General features: G+C 36.9%; 1 protein-coding gene across 4 annotated transcripts in view; it reads right to left on the bottom strand.

The window, feature by feature from the left end:
• The window catches only part of WAC (WW domain containing adaptor with coiled-coil), an 88,990-nt gene that overhangs the window by 12,564 nt on the left and 57,482 nt on the right, over positions 1-18,944 (bottom strand). For 3 of the 4 annotated variants that reach the window (XM_084979987.1, XM_084979986.1, XM_013980207.3), the window contains exons 6-7: positions 18,550-18,662; positions 852-1,097 (exon numbers count right to left, since the gene is read on the bottom strand). In XM_084979987.1, coding sequence (XP_084836113.1) covers positions 852-1,097; positions 18,550-18,662 — 359 coding nt within the window. Of the gene's footprint in view, positions 1-851; positions 1,098-13,668; positions 13,978-18,549; positions 18,663-18,944 lie in introns of all 4 variants that reach the window. The other variant, XM_003130704.6, reaches the window with a different exon arrangement.

Raw genomic sequence — 18,944 nt, 5'->3', positions numbered from 1 at the left:
TGATCTATGAATTAAAAATATATCCACTTTTATTCAGACTTCTGTGAGGTAGCTGCCTAAATACTTCAGTAGTACACTTAAAAGCAAATTGGAATTAACAATGAAATTAACTAGGAAAGATAGCATAACACTATCCATTACTTCCCTTCTCAAAAAATTTTAAGTATTTTAAGAACTACCTGAATTACTACCCTTAGTAAACAGCATATTTTTAATATGCCAAATAATTATTTACTGATATACAGGAGGTTGTTTTGAAATACGCCAGAAACCAAGTGTTTTTATATCTATTTTAGCAAATACTATTTTCTCTGTTTATACTTTAAAAAACTAAAAAATCATCACACACGGTAAGCTGATAAAATAGTTATCTCCAGTAACTGACAGGTACACAAGTCTTGAAAAATAGAAAATCCAAGTATTGCTGATACAATACCAAAGATCTTAGGCTGTGGGGGATGTAAATTTCAGAGCATGACATTCAACCGTCAACTTCAAAATGAAACAAAGACCATTCCTCAGTTGGGAGTTTTACTAATTACAGAGTTTTGCATGATACAAATGAATTTTTAAAAAACTGTTTCAACGAAAATTACCTTTACCTGGGGGTTCCTGCTGCGGCACAGCAGAAATGAATCTGACTAGGAACCATGAGGTTTCAGGTTTAATCCCTGGCCTCACTCAGTGGGTTAAGGATCCGGCGTTGCTGTGAACTGTAGTGTAGGTTGCTGTGGCATAGGCTGGCAGCTGTAGCTCCGATTCAACCCCTAGCTTGGGAACTTTCATACGCTGCAGGTTGGGCCCTAAAAAGATCCACCACCCCCCACCCCCAAAAAAGAGAAGAAAATTACCTTCATTTATTTTGGATATGTCCACATTAGAATTATTAAGTTGCAGTGTGGCCTGCAAAGCAGGAAGTAACTGTCTAAGAAGATTTGGGTCCTGAAGTAGCGGAGGTATTGGTGACTGTGGGACAGGAGAAACGGGGATGGCTGAAGCGGACGTTGGAGGTGCAGATGTGGGGTTCAGTCCAGATGCTGAAGACGTGGAAGGAGTTGTGCAAACGTGTGACACAGATTTGTCTCCCGATGTAGATTCTAAATAAAAAGAAGATATTGAGGCTGAAAAACATTACCTGACTAGAGAAAACTGGAACCAATGTCCAAGAAGCCAGGTGCCTGACTCAAGTCATGTCATTTAATATCAAGAGGGTAGCACACAGAGGAGACTTAGCAGGTGACTGACCAGAATCCTAAGGCAATATCTTATATCCTGATGTCATACATAAGAAAACAACAAAGAATATTATGTAACTTGCCTGAAGTCGCAAAGTCTGGTAAAGCAGTGATTCGACCATATGCATGTCTAAGTGCCATATTCCACTAGCAATTCTGTCTCAAAACTTGTACAGGCACACCTTGTTTTACTGTATTTTGCCTTTATTACACTTTGCAGTTACTGCTTTTTATTCACCCCAACAAACTGAAGGTCTTCTGCAACCCTGTATTGGGCGAGTCTATCCGCCTCATTTTCCCAACAGCATTTTCTCTAATTAAGGCATACTCATCACTTTTTAGACACAATGGTGTTGCACACTTAACAGACAACAATGTAAACATAACTTTCGTATGCACTGGGAAACCAAAAAATTGACTCGTTTTGTGATACTTGCTTTATAGTGGAAGTCTGGAACTGAACCCATAATACCTCCAAGATATGCCTGTATTAACTTTTGAATAAGCTTCCATCAGGATAAAAGGAAAGAACAATTCACTAACATTCAATTTCTATGTACCATAAACTAACTTAAGGTGAAAATGTTTATGACCACAAAAGTCTAGCTGACTGCCTATCATGTTCAGCTGTTTTGAATTCATAAAGTATAAAGAAAATTGAACTTTCCTTGTGAAAATCTGCTGTCAGATACTACATTTTATGAGACTACAGTAGCAGTTTTTTCCAGATCATATACCTTAAGGTTTAGGTTACAAAATAAATGGTTGAGATACATCTTAATGTTTAGAATGAAACAGGTTCTCTATTTTTACTTCCTGCATGAACAGTTAAATTAGTATTTATATGCCTCTGAAATAACCCTTTTGTTAACTTGTATTGTGGTTTCCTTCTCCCTTTAAAGACAGGAGTTGGAGAAGGTGCAAGTTGTCTTTTAAGTTCGTTTTGGTGCTGCTAAATCTATCTACAGATTTGAAAAATTAACCCAGGCTTGAAATTTTTTCAGTATTACCCTTCAATCCAAGAAAAGGAAAAGACTCCCAAAACAGAAAACTAATACATATCATAAAGAAATAAACCACTATGTAAATAAATGTTTATTTCTCCTGAGGACAGATTTCTTTGCAGTTTTATAAAGGAAGATTATTAATGAACAGTATGAAAACCAGTCGATACTTATGGGAGCCTTGAGCAAGTAAAATCTCAAAAGGCAAGAGGTTCTCTTTTAAAAGATTTGACTTTGAGTATGAACTTATCAGAATTAACTATAAAATTGGAAAAAAAAATAGATACCAGAACTCCACCCCAGATCTAATGAACCAGGGGTGGTTCGGGGGTGGTCCAATCATCTGGTGAACTTCTAAGAGTTCTATGGGTGACTCTGACACCCCATGCTGGTTATGAGAAAACACATTAGAGAATTTCCTAAGTTCCTTTGAGGGCCGCACCCCACGGCATGTTGAGGTTCCCAGGCTAGGAGTCTAATCAGAGCTGCAGCTGCAAGCCTACGCCACAGCCACAACACCACCAGATTCCAGCCGCATCTGCAACCTACACCACAGCTCACTGCAGCACCAGATCCTTAACCCACTGAGCAAGGCCAGGATGGAACCTGCATCCTCATGGTTCCTAGTCGGATTCGTTAACCACTGAGCCATCACAGGAACTCCATTTTTTACACTATTTTTAAAAGAATGACTCCAGCCCATTCTCCGTGAAAGACACCCAGACATTTGCGTTTGCTCTCCCAAAGCATATTACTTCTTAATATCCTTTTTTTTTTCTTTTTTTTGGTCTTTTTGCCTTTTCTTGAGCTGCTCCCATGGCATATGGAGGTTCCCAGGCTAGGGGTCTAATTGGAGCTGTAGCCACTGGCCTACGCCAGAGCCACAGCAACGCAGGATCCGAGCCGTGTCTGGGACCCACACCACAGCAATGCCAGATCCTTAACCCACTGAGCAAGGCCAAGGATCGAACCCGTAACCTCATGGTTCCTAGTTGGATTAACTGCACCACAACAGGAACTCCTATCTTAATATCTTTAATACAACTTGCTTCAACCTGTAAGTATAACTGAGAATAAGTGATTGAGTTTGATAATACAAATATAAAATACTACCCTGAAAGGTAGTCTTAGTTTTATCATTAAAACACAAAATTTGAAAACTACTGGATGGGTGCTGCTCTTTTGCATTCAGAACAACCCAACACAGATTCTATAACACAGCGTCTTCTATTACATAGTTTATCATCTCCTCCCTTCTATCAGAAAGGAACTCCTTCAGGGGAGGAATTCTGTTTTATTTATCTCTGTGGCCCCGTTACAAAATGCCATCAGCATGTATCCACTGACTGAATCTGTCAGAAAGGTCCAGGTGTGTGTTTACATGTGTGCTCTCTCCCTTAAATTATAGGTTCAAAAAAAGGGGAGCAAAGCCTAAGGTCTCTAAAAATAACCGTCGAAGTAGACAATGAAGAGTATGCTATTATCATAAATATTATGACATTATACAGTCTTTTTTTTTTTGTCTTTTGTCCTTTTAGGGTCACACCACGGCAAATGGAGGTTCCCAGGCTAGGGGGTCTAATTGGAGCTGTTGCTGCCAGCCTACGCCAGAGCCACAGCCACACCAGATCCAAGCCGCGTCTGCGACCTACACCACAGCTCACGGCAACACCAGATCCTTAACCCACTGAGCAAGGCCAGGGATCGGACCCGCAACCTCATGGTTCCTAGTCAGATTCATTTCCGCTGCGCCATGATGGGAACTCCAGTAATATTATACAGTCTTAGTGACAAATTTAACTAAGATTTATTTTAATAATCAAAAAAAATCCTCAACCACCTTTTTCTTTTTTTAAACACACAAAGGCAACAACTATTCAGAACAAGTACACAGTCAATTGTGTGTGCCTTTTCCACACAGATATTTATTTTTAATTAACATTTCCATTTGTCTAAAACCATTTAATCCAGAATCTAACCTGTTAGAATGCTAGATTAATACACTTTTCTATGTTTATACATTTTGTATCAAAGAAATTAAAAATCGAGATCCCTGAAAATAAAGACAAATAACAAATTTAACTAAGAAAATTAATGTAGCATTTCGCATTTACAAAGTCATTCTAATAGGTTTGTCTTCTTTTTAATATTGGCCTCTAGTTTCATTCTTTAAATGCAAACTTTACCAAGCATTCAAGAAACTTAAGTTACGCTGAGCATATGTTTTCAGTTTTTGGCAAAACAATGGTATCTAACTTTAGTTTTAGCATTTTTATTTTGTGTGTCTATGATATTTTTAAGGATATCTCTTCAAAATCTATTCCTAAGGTATTTTAAACTTAAAATGAACTAAGTCACTTTCTTACCTGATATTTCTATGATTTACAGATCTCTAACCAATTCTTTAATATAAACCATCAAATTAGTATGTTATCCTTTATTTTAATTTAAACTGTGTACATTAGCTTTGATAAACTTTTTTCTGTCCCTTTATGCTTATAATTATGAATTATTTATATTCCCAATTTTTACCACTAGGGGGAGTAAGCTACTAAAGACTAGACTTCACATAGAAATATAAACTACAACCTAACTTTAAAGCTTAAGGCAATAAATACCACCACCTCTTCTAACTACAGGGCACCCTTTCAAAAATACCCAAGAAAGCATAAACCAAATCAAAACATTCTCACTTTTCATGTGGATTCTACATTTTTCTGGTATGCTAACTTAACTCCTTGATCTGCAATAAGATCTAAAAAACTTAAAGAGTAAAATGCATTACCTTCTTACAATATTCTGACAGCTGCTTTAATAATACTGAACAGGACATGTCAACAAAAGCAAAACTACTGATGCAACAAGGGCAGCCTGCTTGTTCTATTTTTGTGGTAGTGCTGATACACAAGAGGGTACAACATGGAGAAATTATAAAGGAAGACAAAATACACAAGAATAGTAGGAAAGGAGTTCCCGTCGTGGCGCAGTGGTTAACGAATCCGACTGGGAACCATGAGGTTGCGGGTTCTGTCCCTGCCCTTGCTCAGTGGGTTAAGAATCCGGCGTTGCCATGAGCTGTAGTGTTGCCATGAGCTGTAGTGTAGGTTGCAGATGCGGCTCGGATCCCAGGTTGCTGTGGCTCTGGCGTAGGCCAGTGGCTACAGCTCCGATTTGACCCCTAGCCTGGGAACCTCCATATGCCGCAGGAGCGGCCCAAGAAATAGTAAAAAGACACACACACCAAAAAAAAAAAAAAAGAATAGTAGGAAAAAGAGATAACTAGGTGTCAACGCTTTGTATATAATCTGTGGCTTTTAATTTTTTTATCATATAATTCATGATTCTTTTAAACCATGTGCCTGTCCAGAACTTTCTCCATGCATTCAAAATGCACGTAACAAATCCAACTAGGAACCATGAGGTTGCGAGTTCAATTCCTGGCCTTGCTCAGTGGGTTAAGGATCCAGCGTTGCTGTGAGCTGTGGTGTAGGTCAGACAAGGCTCGGATCTGGCATTGCTGTGGCTGTGGTGTAGGCCAGCGGCTACAGCTCAGGTTCAACCCCTAGCCTGGGAACCTCCATATGCCTCACATGCGGCCCCAAAAAGATGACCAAAAAAAAAAAAAAAAAAAAAAAGCACATAAAAATACAACACTGATGTTTTTTAACAAATTGTATTTTTGCAACTTTTTTTTATTCAACCAAGAAAATCTTTATGCTAATACATATAGAAGATAAACCTATTTCAAAACTTTTAACCAAAGTGACCTCCACAATAACCAACTTACTCCTACCAACTGTTTCCCTACATTCAACTGTTAACTGTCACTCATCTCATGAGTGAAAAAAAATCTCATTTTCACTTCCAATATTGTATTGGTAAGCTTTCTCTTGAATTTTTTTTATGCTAGTAAAATATAAAACCTACCATTTTAACCAGTTCTGAGTTTAGAGTTCAGTAACATTAAGTGCAAACCATCTCCACTATCTTTTCCATCTTTCCAAACAGAAACTATCTACACAATTCAACAACAGCTCCCCAGAGGTCCCATCATGACTCACTGGTAATAAACCCAACTATAGTATCCATGAGGATGTGGCCTCGCTCAGTGGGTTAAAGATCTGGCGTTGCTGTGGATGTGGCACAGGCTGGCAGCTGCAGTTCCAATTCAACCCATAGCCTGGGAACTTCCACATGCCAAAGATTGGCCCTAAATAGCAAACAAACAAACAAAAACACAAAAGAAGTCCCCCTCTTTCAAGCCCCTAAGTAAGCACTATTCTAGTTTCTGTCTCTATGAACCTGTCCATTCTAGATACCTCATATAAGTGGAATTATACAGTATTTGTCCTTTTGTGTCACTTGGCATAACTTTAAGTTTCGCCCATGTTGCAGTGTGCATCAGAATTTCATTCCTTTCCAAGGCTGAGTAATACTGCACATATATGTATCATGTTTTTGTTTATTCTTTATCTGCTGAAGGATACTTGAATTGTTTTTACCATTTGGCTTCTGTGAATAGTGCTGCTATGAACCCTGGTGTATAAATACCCATTTGATGCCCTACCTTTCAATTCTTTGGATTTTATACTTAGGCATGGAATTGCTGCATATCATGGTAATTTTGCTTTACTTTTTGAGAAACTGCCCAACCATATTCCACAGCAGTGTGTTATTTTACATTCCTACCAGCAATGCGTAAGGGCTCCAATTTCTCACGGCCTCAAACACACTTGTTTTCTTTTTCTTTTTTAAATAATAGTCATCCTAATGGGTGTGATGTGATATTTCACTGTGGTTTTGATTTGCTTTCCCTGATGACTGGTGACGGTGAATACCTTTCCATGTGTTTACTGGCCATTAGATTGTGTTATAAGGAAAACATGTCTATTTAACCTCCACTGCTCAATTCTGAACTGGACCATTTCATTTTGTTAAGTTATAGGACTTTGTATATTCTGGATGTTAAGCCCTTAACAGATATGACTTAGTATTACCTCTCTCATTCCATGGGTTGTCTTTTCACTCTAGAGTGCCCCTGATGCGCAAAAGATTTTAATTTTGACAAAGTCCCATTTATCTATTTTTTTCCTTCTGTTGCCAATGCTTTTGATGTCATATCTTAAAAAATCACTATCAAGTCCAATGTCATGAAAATTTTCCCTTATTTTAAGAGTTTTAGATTTTAAGTTCCTAGGTTAAGGTCTTTGATCCATTCTGTGAGTTAATTTTTCTAACTGTCCTAAGTCAAGGCTGACTGATATTTTTATTTTCTTTCTTTTTTGGCTACACTCAATGCATATGAAGTTCCCAAGCCAGGGATAAAATCTGAGGGGCTGGGAACAAAACCTGCACTCCCCGAAGACCTGAGCCAATGCCAGATCCTTAACTCCCAGTGACACAGCAGGAACTAACTCCAAGGCTAAATTTCTCTTCTTTAATTGCCTGTTCATATCCTTTGCTCATTCTTCTACTGGAGTCTTTTTCATGCTGCTTTGATGAATTCCTTAACGTACTGTTATTTAAATACGTCACAAATATTTTCTTCCAACTTGGTATTTTTCAGCCATTGTTTATTGTATCTCTCTCTCTGAGAAGTTTTTACTGAAATTTCTGAGGCCAAATTTATCAACATTTTTAAGGGCAAATGTATTTTGGTCCTCATTAAAAATGTCTTCCTATGCTGTGTAGTAGTGAGAACTACGTCGTTACTTATGACGGGGCATGATAATGGGAGAAAAAAAGAATGTATACATGTATGTGTGACTGGGCCACCATGCTGTACATTCGAAAAAAAAATTATATTGGGGAAATAATAAAATAATTTAAAAAATAAAAATGTCTTCTTTGCTGGTCAACTTACAAGCAGTATTTTCTAATTTAATATTCTTTCATCATAGAAATTCCCCCAGTCGTCATTCAAAATGCCACCTTTATTAAGTTCACTAAACGTAATTTTAGTGAAATTTACTAAATCAGACCAAATCTCCACACTAATGTCTTCAGTTATTCAGCAAGTATGTCTATGGCCAATTGGTCTAATTTCACATGAATATTTGGTAATCCTAAAAGTCGTTTTTTGTTATTTATTATTTTTTTTAAGGACCACACCCGTGGCATATGGAGGTTCCCAGGCTAGGGGTCAAATCTGAGCTGCAACTGCTGGCCTACGCCACAACCACAGCCACAGCAATGCAGGATCCTAGCCATATCTGTGACCTACACCATAGCTCCCAGCAACACTGGATCTTTAACCCACTGAGCAGGGCCATGGATCAAACTCACATCCTCATGGATACTAGTCAGATTTGTGTCCACTGTGCTACAACAGGAACTCCCTGAAAGTAGTTTTAAAGCAAAGCAAGACAGGGCTGAATGTGACCCACTGACAGCCTGTTCTGACCTATTCGGTCTATAAGAGACTTTCCTTAATACATACTGAAAAGCCTTCAGGTTTCATTTTAATTTCACCCAGTCGAAGCATATCATCAAAACATAAAAAGGAAGTTTATTCCAGGTGACAAAGTCACACCTCATTAATGAATGACTAATCATCACTCCCATTAGATTAAGACTATGGAACCAGCATGCTGCTACATGACTCTTTCTTTAGACACACTAATTTTCTGAGAATTGGCTTGAGGTCACGGAAGAGGTCTGCTTCTGTGGCTACTCTATTTGCTTTTTAAACTTGCCTATGCTAATAAAACATAACTATAAATTATTAAACAAGAAATTTGTTCACTGAAATCAAACTCTTCTGGATTCTGGCTCTTATCTGGCCAAAGCAAAAAACAACTACCACATCCACCTATTTGGTGATTTCACAAATCTGGGAAGAGTTAGGACCAGTTTAGGACAGTCATTAGGGTGCCAACCAGTAAAAATCAGGTTTAGTTTTTTTTTTAAAAAAAGTGCATCACAGTTTCTCTGTACTTTGTTATGTTACATGGGTGTCCAATAAAGTAATCTTGCCAAAAGATGTTCAAATGCTACCACAAAAATCAGATGTAAATCTAAAAGAAGGTACCTGGAGTTCCCGTTGTGGCATAGCAGAAACAAATCCTACCAGGAACCACGAGGTTGTGGGTCTGATCCCTGGCTTCGACCAGTGGGTTAAGGATTCGGCGTTGCCGTGAGCTGTGGTGTTGATCCCTAGCCTGGGAACCTCCATATGCTGAGTGTAGCCCTAAAAAGCAAAAAAAAAATAAATAAATAAATAAAAAGAAAGGTGGTTACCTGACACCCTTTTTTCACCCTAACACCAGGATTACTCTGCAAAACCAAAGAGCTTCACAGCTTCTTCCTCAATTTCTGTCCCTTAAGCAAGCACAGACACATTTATCTTAGGTTCTTTTAAATGAAAGACACAGTAAAACATCTAACTCTATTGCTGGTATCCTTTATTAGATGCATAACACATGTAACACTTTTCTTCTCCAAATACTTTTTCTTTTTTTTTTTTTTTTTTTTTTTTTGTCTTTTTAGTGGCGCTCCAGCAGCATATGGAGGTTCCCAGGCTAGGGGTCCAATCAGAGCTGTAGCCGCCGGCCTACACCACAGCCACAGCAAAGTGGGATCCAAGCTGAGCTGCCACCTATGCCACTCACAGCAACGCCAGATCCTTAAATGAGTGAGGCCAGGGATTGAACCTGCGTCCTTATGGATACTAGTCGGGTTTGTTAACTGCTGAGCTAGGACCCAAACACATTTTTTTAAACCATGAAATCATGACCAATGCAAGTGCTTCCCCAACCCTCACATTCAATACCAGTCTTTCAGTTATTTATTCATTTACAACAAATACTTAATGACTGCCTATTATTTGTCAAGTTTTAGGGAGAGAGCAGTGGCTAAGGCAAAGATCTTGCTCTTGAGTTATTTAACACAGCATTCTACTGCTGACATCCTTAAATACAGTTTAGCTATACTATTAACACTTAAGACCAAGTGATCTATTGTATTTGAATCATCAACCTCTTAATATAAATTATTTGTTAAGGAAAATCCAAATAAGGAAACCACTATGTTGGTAAAAAGCAATAATAAACTTAATTTAGATAACAAGGATGTCTCCACTGAGGAAAGAAAAATATTTCAAATTAATGGATTTTTGCAAATTTAGACTAACTGGAAAACAATCTGAAAAGATCCAAACTGTTACACAACTTATGGAAATAATATTGTCTTCAACTCCCATACAAGGGGAAATATGTGGAAAGAGTATATACTATTTACCCTATAGGTAATTTCAAGGTAATAAAGTTTCTTCCTCTAAGTTTAAAATTTCATATAAAATTTTTATATAAAGTTTGTGATCAACAAACATATTTTGTAAATCTAAACTAGAATCACCTAAGGTTCATGGAAAATTTTGAATTACGAGTGTCCAAGCTAATATAGATGTGATTTCTTTCACTATGTACGGTTTTATGGAAAGAATGCGGATTTTGGAGAAGTTGCCTCTTGTACCATGTTTTAACCTGGTACACAGTTAACTTTTTAAATTATGTTAAGTTTGTCCAGAATGGTACTTGAAGGAAAAAGAGGGTAGAGGGTAAATGAAGCACAAAATGAAATAAATCATAATGCCTGATTCTACACAGGATAGTCTAATTAAAGGAACAAAAATTATAAAGTGGTCAAGTGCTATAATAGACAAACTTTAAAAAAGTGTTTGAGAAACACAGTTTGGGAGTGGTTAACTGACACTGAGAACCCAAGGACATCAAAGCTGGCTCTTAAAGAGTAATAAGTTCAACTGAATAGGGGAAAGAACGTGTCCTTTTCAGCAAAGGCTCAAAACATGATCTAAAAAATGTGCAAGTTTGCAGCAGATAAATACAGGGAATATGAGTGAAATACTGGAAATCAAGCTAGTAAGACAGACTGCAACCAGACTATCAAGGGCTTGCTATAATCTTACTGGGAAGTATGGTCTTCAAATCCTTTAGATCAAAGAAAACCATTAGAAATTTTTAAGTAAGAAAAAAACACAATCCAATCTAAATTTTGTAGTGATGCCACCATAATTGGATAGACTGGGTAGAAGGAACCACAATAGCCATCAGAAGGTTATTTCAAGAGATGATCTGAGTGTCAATAATGGCAGTGGCAAAATTATAAGAGGAAAGATATGCACAAATAAGAATCAGGAGAAAGAGCCCAGGATTTGTTGATGGATGGGAAGGGGGAGAAGAGCAAGAATGCTGAAGAAGGTGAACAGTGGGAGGACAGTGTTGTCAATGAGAACCTAAGAACTGTGGAAAAGGGGAGGAATTTAGGACACAGTCTTCTGGGGAGATGTAACAAATACCAACTGTTTAGAAAAGGAAGCAGATATGTGTGTGAGTTAGACATAAGGATTTGGGTGTCACTTATGTAGACAAGGAGGTCTCAAGAATAGATGCCAAGCAAAAGAGGACATGTTGAGGAGTTCCCATTGTGGTACAGCAGAAACTAATCCATGAAGATGCAGGTTCAATCCCTGGCCTCTCTCAGTGGGTCAGAGATCCAGGCAAGCTGTGGTGTAGGTCGTAGACGTGACTCTGATCCTGAGTTGCTGCGGGGATAGTGTAGGCCGGCAGCTGTACCTCCAATTCGACCCCTAGCCTGGGAACTTCCGTATGCCACAGGTGCAGCCCAAAAAGCCAAAAAGCCAAAAAATAAATAAATAAATAAATAAAAAGAACATGTTGTACAAGAAGAAGAGAGAACAGAACACAGTGAAATACTGAACCCTACTGATATTTAAGGAGCAAGAAAGGACCTAGAAATTAAAGAGCAGAGATATCCTGGAAGTCAGGGAAGAAAAAAATTCCAAAAAAAGAGCTAAATAGCATTCATTACATGAACAAGAGGTGAAATGAGATAAAGTTCAAAGATTTTCTTAAAGGCCAAAGGATGTTTCTTTAAACTGACAATAGTTTTTTTGTTTTTGTTTTGTCCTTTTGCTATTTCTTGGCTGCTCCCGAGGCATACGGAGGTTCCCAGGCTAGGGGTCGAATTGGAGCTGTAGCTGCCGGCCTACACCAGTGCCACAGCAACTCGGGATCCGAGCTGTGTCTGCAACCTACACCACAGCTCACGGCAATGCTAGATCCCACTGAGCAAGGCCAGGGATCGAACCCGCAACCTCATGGTTCCTAGTTGGATTCGTTAACCACTGAGCCACGACGGGAACTCCCTGACAATAGTTTTTAAAATAAATTTTTCTAAAACCAAATAATTAAAATAAAATTAGCAAAAATGAAAAACTGTAACTTCCTCCATAAAGCACTAATACATAACAATGCGTTAATTGAGATTTTCTCTTTTAAGAATTCTCTTTCATAAATTCAAATCTGCACCAGGGTAAATCTAACTTGTACATATGAATTTTGGTACATCCCATCTTTAGGGAAGTTGACAACACTTGGAATAACCTGTTTCATGTATTATGCACTATGTTATAAGAGTATGGTTTAGTGATGTGTGACAATTGCTACAGGGGAAATCCAAGCTAACAGGCATAAAAGGGGAGGAAACTGGAAGCAAAAGAAACCCAATCACTTAAATCCTTTGTCAACAAAGGAGTCAGACAAGAGAGTAACAGCTTGAAGACTCCTCAGGTTCATGTAGTATCTCCTAAACCCAGAGGACACAAAAAAACTCAACATCTACTGATGTGAATATGCTAATTAGTCTGCTAACGGGTCTACCCATGAAAATTTATTTACTTATTTTAATTTCCTTAGTTTCCTAAGACAGTGTAAACCTGGGATTGTGACAGGTCTGTGTGGATAAGCTTATCCCATCGCCCTGCTTCCATTATGCATCACCTCTGAAGGAGTAGTTGTCATAATTTTTCTCTAACTTTTTCAAACATTCTATGGTTATTAGCATAGAGCTGAATAAACACAATTTGGGTTCAATATTTAACTTCTACTCTTTAAACTTAACTCGTAATCCATACAGTAAGATTCCTTATCTTGTGGCCCATAACTCAGTTTTCTAACACACAAACTGAAACCAATAGTTCCATGTTATGTGGAAATGACAAGTTTTAAAATGTCTCTATTCATATTAAATTTTAATAGAAAAATGAGACAATTTCTAAACTAAACCATGAAGACAATTATCACAAAAATCAAAAAATTTTATACAAACATGACGGGACAGCCATTTGGCTTTAATAAGTTACATAAACCATTACTAACTGTTCTAAATTAAGCACCTGACTTGAAAATGTCAAAGGCAAAAAACATTCCTGAAGTTTCATAATTAAAAATTAGAAAAAATATGGCTAGCTCTAGATTTAAATCTATGCAGTAACATTCTAGAAGACTTGTAAAATTTATAATTAAGAGTCTTATTTAAGGTAACAAAAATAATGTAATATAATCAGAAACTATTATTTCAACGTGCAGCATCTAGTAATAATGGCATACCTTTTCTTTCTGTTTTCTGTGCAGGGACAGAAGATGTGGGTGTAGGCAGTTTTGATAAAGTTGATGCTCCATTAGCATCAAATGATTTCTTTGGCTGGTGATCAGACTGTAGCGTAAATGGACTAGAAGGAACAGTGCTTGGGGTAGCAGTTGGATGAACCACTGGTTTGATGGGGTGCTGTACTGGCGTAGAACTACTGTGAGTCTCTGCTCTTGGCAGTCTGTAGTCTCTGTCATTGTGTCTGCTTGTTTGAGACAAAATATTCTGTGGGAGCAAACTACTGGCATCACTGGAATGCTTGTCTTCCACTTTAGTTCAGAGTTCGGAAAAAGAGATGTTGGAATGACAGAAGGGGAAGAAAAAAGATTACGTTAGAATCCTGTCTTTTTAACATCAGCTAATTTTGCAACATACTTGTACTTATATTTTTTATAAAACTGCAAGCCCTGTTAAGTGTCTGCAGTTTCACTACTAGCATATAAAACATCCAAATACTGGAAAAGGATTTTGAGTTCAACTATAAGCATTAACTCTATACTCAGATTTCAAGCGGGCTACTAGTTTTAGGGGGAATTCTTTAGAACCACACCACAGTTCAAACGAAACATTTTTAAAAAGATCCTATTGGTGGAGTCATAACATTTCACTCAAATAAAAAAAAAAAAAACTTCATTTTAAAAATTGGACAAGAGTAAAATGGCCTATTCTTTTAAAATACGAATCGTTGTTCTAAAAATTGAATTATCCATAGTGGTTCAACTACAAAAGAATATTAGCTTTATTAGCCTGACTTTTCTAAATACTCACATAGCTAATCAGTGGACTCTAAAGTATTTGGAACTAGGGCTTAAATGACCTCATTTTGGGATGGTAGAATTTATAAAGAATTCCGCATTCAATAAGCAAATCAATTTAATAATGCCAACAAATTCCAGAGTTAACTATAATATCAAGTTACAGATAATGCTATCCAAAAATAGAAGCCTACACAATTGCAGCCAAGTTAGAAAACTCTACCTGGTATTATTAGTTAATTTTAAAACAGACCCTCTCCCAGTCTAAAACCACAAAAATATTTTAAACTCAAAAGTACTTTTGCTTCTGCAGAAAGAGTACAAAACAGGGAAAATTTCAATAGTCACAGTAACAAAAATTTTATTTATCAAAAAACTCTAGCCTAAATTAGAAAAGTTTCAGTAACTAAAGCATTAAAGCAACTTCCAATAAGAAAAACATCTTAAGATTCAACCACATGATACATAATAATAATATTACCAAAGGATGCCCTCCCTGTTGAAGACGGTGTTGTTTTTTCCAATTGATGGTTCCTCCAAGTCTAGAGGGCACGAAAGCACAAAGGAAGTTCCTATGCTTACACTACAAGTCAGTTTTCAAGTTGTCAATACACAGCTTCTACAAGTTACAGCCAAATAAAAGGCACTGGCACTGCCAAAAAACTTCAGTCCTATCAAAACAGGGTCTTTTGACTTAAAGACTCAGTTAATGAAATTCGATGTTACAAATTATGTACATATTATCTTATTAGAAAAATGAAAAAGTAGACAGCTATCACAGCAGATTACAAACATGTGTTACATGACAATAACTTTCTTATTGGTAAAACTATCAACCTGCATGAACATAAAATAAAACTGAAACATTTTTACTCTGGAGTTTCTTCCTGAAAAGAACACCATCACAACAGAAGCTTTTAGGAACAGATAGAACAGAAACAATACCCAATTCCCACAAACCTTTTTACTTCATTACCTAGAACTTTTATTTCCTCACCAAGATAATTCCCTTTCAGTTCTGTATGACCACACCCAAAAAGGCATCAAGCAAATGTATTCATGTGAAAAGTAAAAAGTGTAAAGTCAACTGTAATACAAAAAATAAAAATCTTAAAATAATAAAATCAAAGCTACTCTCAAAAAAAAAAAAAAAAAAAAAAAAAAAAGATACATGTGTGAAACTTTGAGGAAAAAAATCCAGCAGCAGCACTACAGCAAATGACGACGCTATAGACACTATCGCCATGTCGGTTCTCTATTTGCAACCCCCCACCCCCACCCCCAACAAGAACACTGGGCAAATGTCTGTAGACATCTCTGGTCGACTGGGGAGAAAAGGTGCACTACTGGGATCTGGCATGTAGAAACAAGAACGCTGCTGTACATCCTACAACACAGGACAGAATCCTCTAAGAAGGACCTGGCCCCCAATGCCAGCATCACTGTTGAGGAACCTCAAGTTAAAGTTTCTCTAACCATACAATTTCAATGTCAAATTGTGGATATTGTTTGCTAGATTGCCAAAAAACCTGAAACACATCAATACTTTTTAAAAATCTTTTTTTCTACTTCTATTGCTACATATAAAATCTTCCCAATCCTCCCTACATACATACACATACACACACACACACTTTTATTGCCTGTTAGGAACAACAAAGCTTTAAGCCCTTACCCTACATGAATATCAATGTGCTGGACATAAGGGAAAACTGCCAACATTTTTTGGATAGACAAAGTTAAGCACTTAAATGGCCTAGCGACTTGATTACTACCACACCAATTTTTTACAAAAGTAGTAGGATATAGTTAAAGCCCTTTCTCAAACAAAACTCAAAAAGTTTTAATATATGACTACATTTCAACACACAGACTCACTGACTTCTCATTTGTACTTTCAGGAATTTAGCTAAGGAAGTAATTAGGTAAGTGGGGCAAAGAAAAGAATAACAGCATTGTTTACAGCAGGAAAAAGCTAAAAACCACCCTAAGTATCCATGGATTAGAGGATTTATATATATAGGAGCACCCAACCAAAAAATGGAACACCACACAGTCAGTATAGCAAATGTTGAATTATAAAATGACAAGGAAACAAATCCTTGAAATATTACTGAACAGAAGAAAAGGTTAAAAACAGTAACATATAATCTTATTTTTGGTGTAAAATACATACATACATAATTTTTATACACATTTTTATGCAGCCAGAAAAAAGTACTATGTCGCCAAGTATTTCCGAGTTGTAAAATTAAAACATTTTTCCTTTTATTTTTCAATAAAAAACATGCCTAACTTATGAAATCATTAAAAAAAAATTGACTTCACTTTTTTTTTTTTAAATGGCCACACCTGCAGCATATGGAAGTTCCTGGGCTAGGGACTGAAGCTGCAACCTATGCTGCAGCTGCAGCAACACTGGATCCTTTAACCCACTGCATAGGGCTGGGGATCGAACCCATGCCTTTGCAGCAACCAAGCCACTGCAGTTGGATTCTTAACCCACTGCACCACATCAGATACTCCTGATATCACTTTTGAAAAATACACTCACAAATAATGTAAAAACACAACTCTGATCTTACTTCCTTAAAAACCTTCTAAAAACAGACAAAAATAGTCGTTTTAACCCCCATCAATGTTTCTATCAGATCTCTAATTACCCCAAGAGAGGACAAGTGACTTAAACAATACATTACTTTGGAAAGAACAGACATACTAGGCTCTGATCTTCTTCCTCTGGGACCATCAGCCACTGCAAGGAGAGGTCTGATCCAGTAACTTAAAAAATGTTATTTTTATACCCATTTAGCCACTCTTCCTTGATACCTGCAATTTGTTCAGGGGGACCACAAGCTGGGCACTATTTTTTTAACCTGAAATGGAAAATCTCCCGTTTTTAGCTATTTGCCAAAAGTCAATTACTTACAAAATGAAATGGGACTACAACCCAAGTCTTCTGTCTCAAAGTACAATATTCTTAATATCCTAACCTCCAGTACTTTAAATTATTTTTATTTTCTAAGAATATAATTTCACTAATATAAAAAGCTAAATGTTCCAACGAACACATTTTAAACATTCACTCCCACAGAACTATTTTATTATGTTTCATCTTAAATTGTTCCCATCAAAAATTCAATATCCTTTGGCTGGGACCAAATATATCCCCCCCTCCTTTTCTGGCCATGCCTACAGCATGCAGAAGTTTCTGGGCTGGGGATCGAACCCACGCCACAGCAGTGCCCTGAGCCACACAGTGATGATGCCAGATTCTTAACCACAAGGCCATCAGGGAACTCCCTATCCCCTACTTTTTTGTTCTGGGTTATAGAAGAATTCCCAAAACCTATCTTAAAATTCTCAAAATTTGATTCAAACTTTGATAAAGAGCCTAAGAATCTATGTGGCATTTAAACTGTATTCTGGGCAAGGGAAGCCATTGGGAATAGAATACATCTAGTAAAATCTTCAAATTCTAATTTTATTTGAATTAAAAAAATAAGATGTATGTTACCCATACTGTTGCCACATGAACAAAATCTGACCTCAGGAAAACACTGTTATGCCCACAGTATGGAGATAATACACAGATACTAGGATCACGATGAAATCCATTTCCAAACATAAGGATAAATAAGCTTCTGATAACAGAGAACATCAATAGGTACTTTATATTACTAGCTGTGTGTGGCTATGATTCAATTACTAGATTGAAACCCAGGGGAGTTTTGCAGTGTCCAGTTTAAATGGAGCAGTGGGGTAGTGGTGGCTCCTGTTTTAAAAGGAATCAATCCATAACATGAAATTTTATTTTGTAACCAAGTCAGTGGCATTACAGCCACTATGAGAAGTGATGAATACTTCTCACAGTGATGAATATGTGTGTACTATTCTGCTGTGTACCCTTTCCCTTTACAAAAAACATAGATTATGAGGGCAGATCCTACATAAAAGAAAATTCCTATGTTTCTATTTATTTTAGTTCACAGATATAAATGGTTATGCATATAAATCTGTAAAGCAAATGAACTGCAGGAATGAATCAAACATCGTATTGGTTCAAAGAAAAAAATTAATACTTACTTCCACTGGCAAACCCACTAGTGGCTGTTGCCTGCATCACCTCTCTTCTGTAATCCCTATCTTTTGGGAAACTATTAACTGCCATCTTGTTTGCTTCTTTTTGTCTCTGCTCTCTAAAAACAAAAAATAAACCCCAAAAATTTACAACAGGTGCAATGAATCTACATTTAACACTTCTTTGTGAATGTGCAATTTAACAGTACATGGAAAATAAAAAAACAGGTTTCTCACTGACAGCAATATCATACCAATTATTTATATGTCATTAACCCTACAACCAAAACTGTATAATAATAATTAGACATTTATAAAGGAAACTTATCATCCTAAAAGCATTATGAAGATTTCTAGTATAAATCATAAGGAAGATGTATAAATGCAGATTAATATACATT

The sequence above is a fragment of the Sus scrofa genome, chromosome 10 (assembly GCF_054392235.1).
Source record: "Sus scrofa isolate SSC_HxYL_T2T_F1_AM1 chromosome 10, Sscrofa_HxYL_maternal_Yorkshire_Landrace_v2.0, whole genome shotgun sequence".
NCBI lineage: Eukaryota > Metazoa > Chordata > Mammalia > Artiodactyla > Suidae > Sus > Sus scrofa.
Note: the sequence above shows the minus strand (reverse complement) of the source record. Positions and strands in the feature narration are given on the sequence as shown.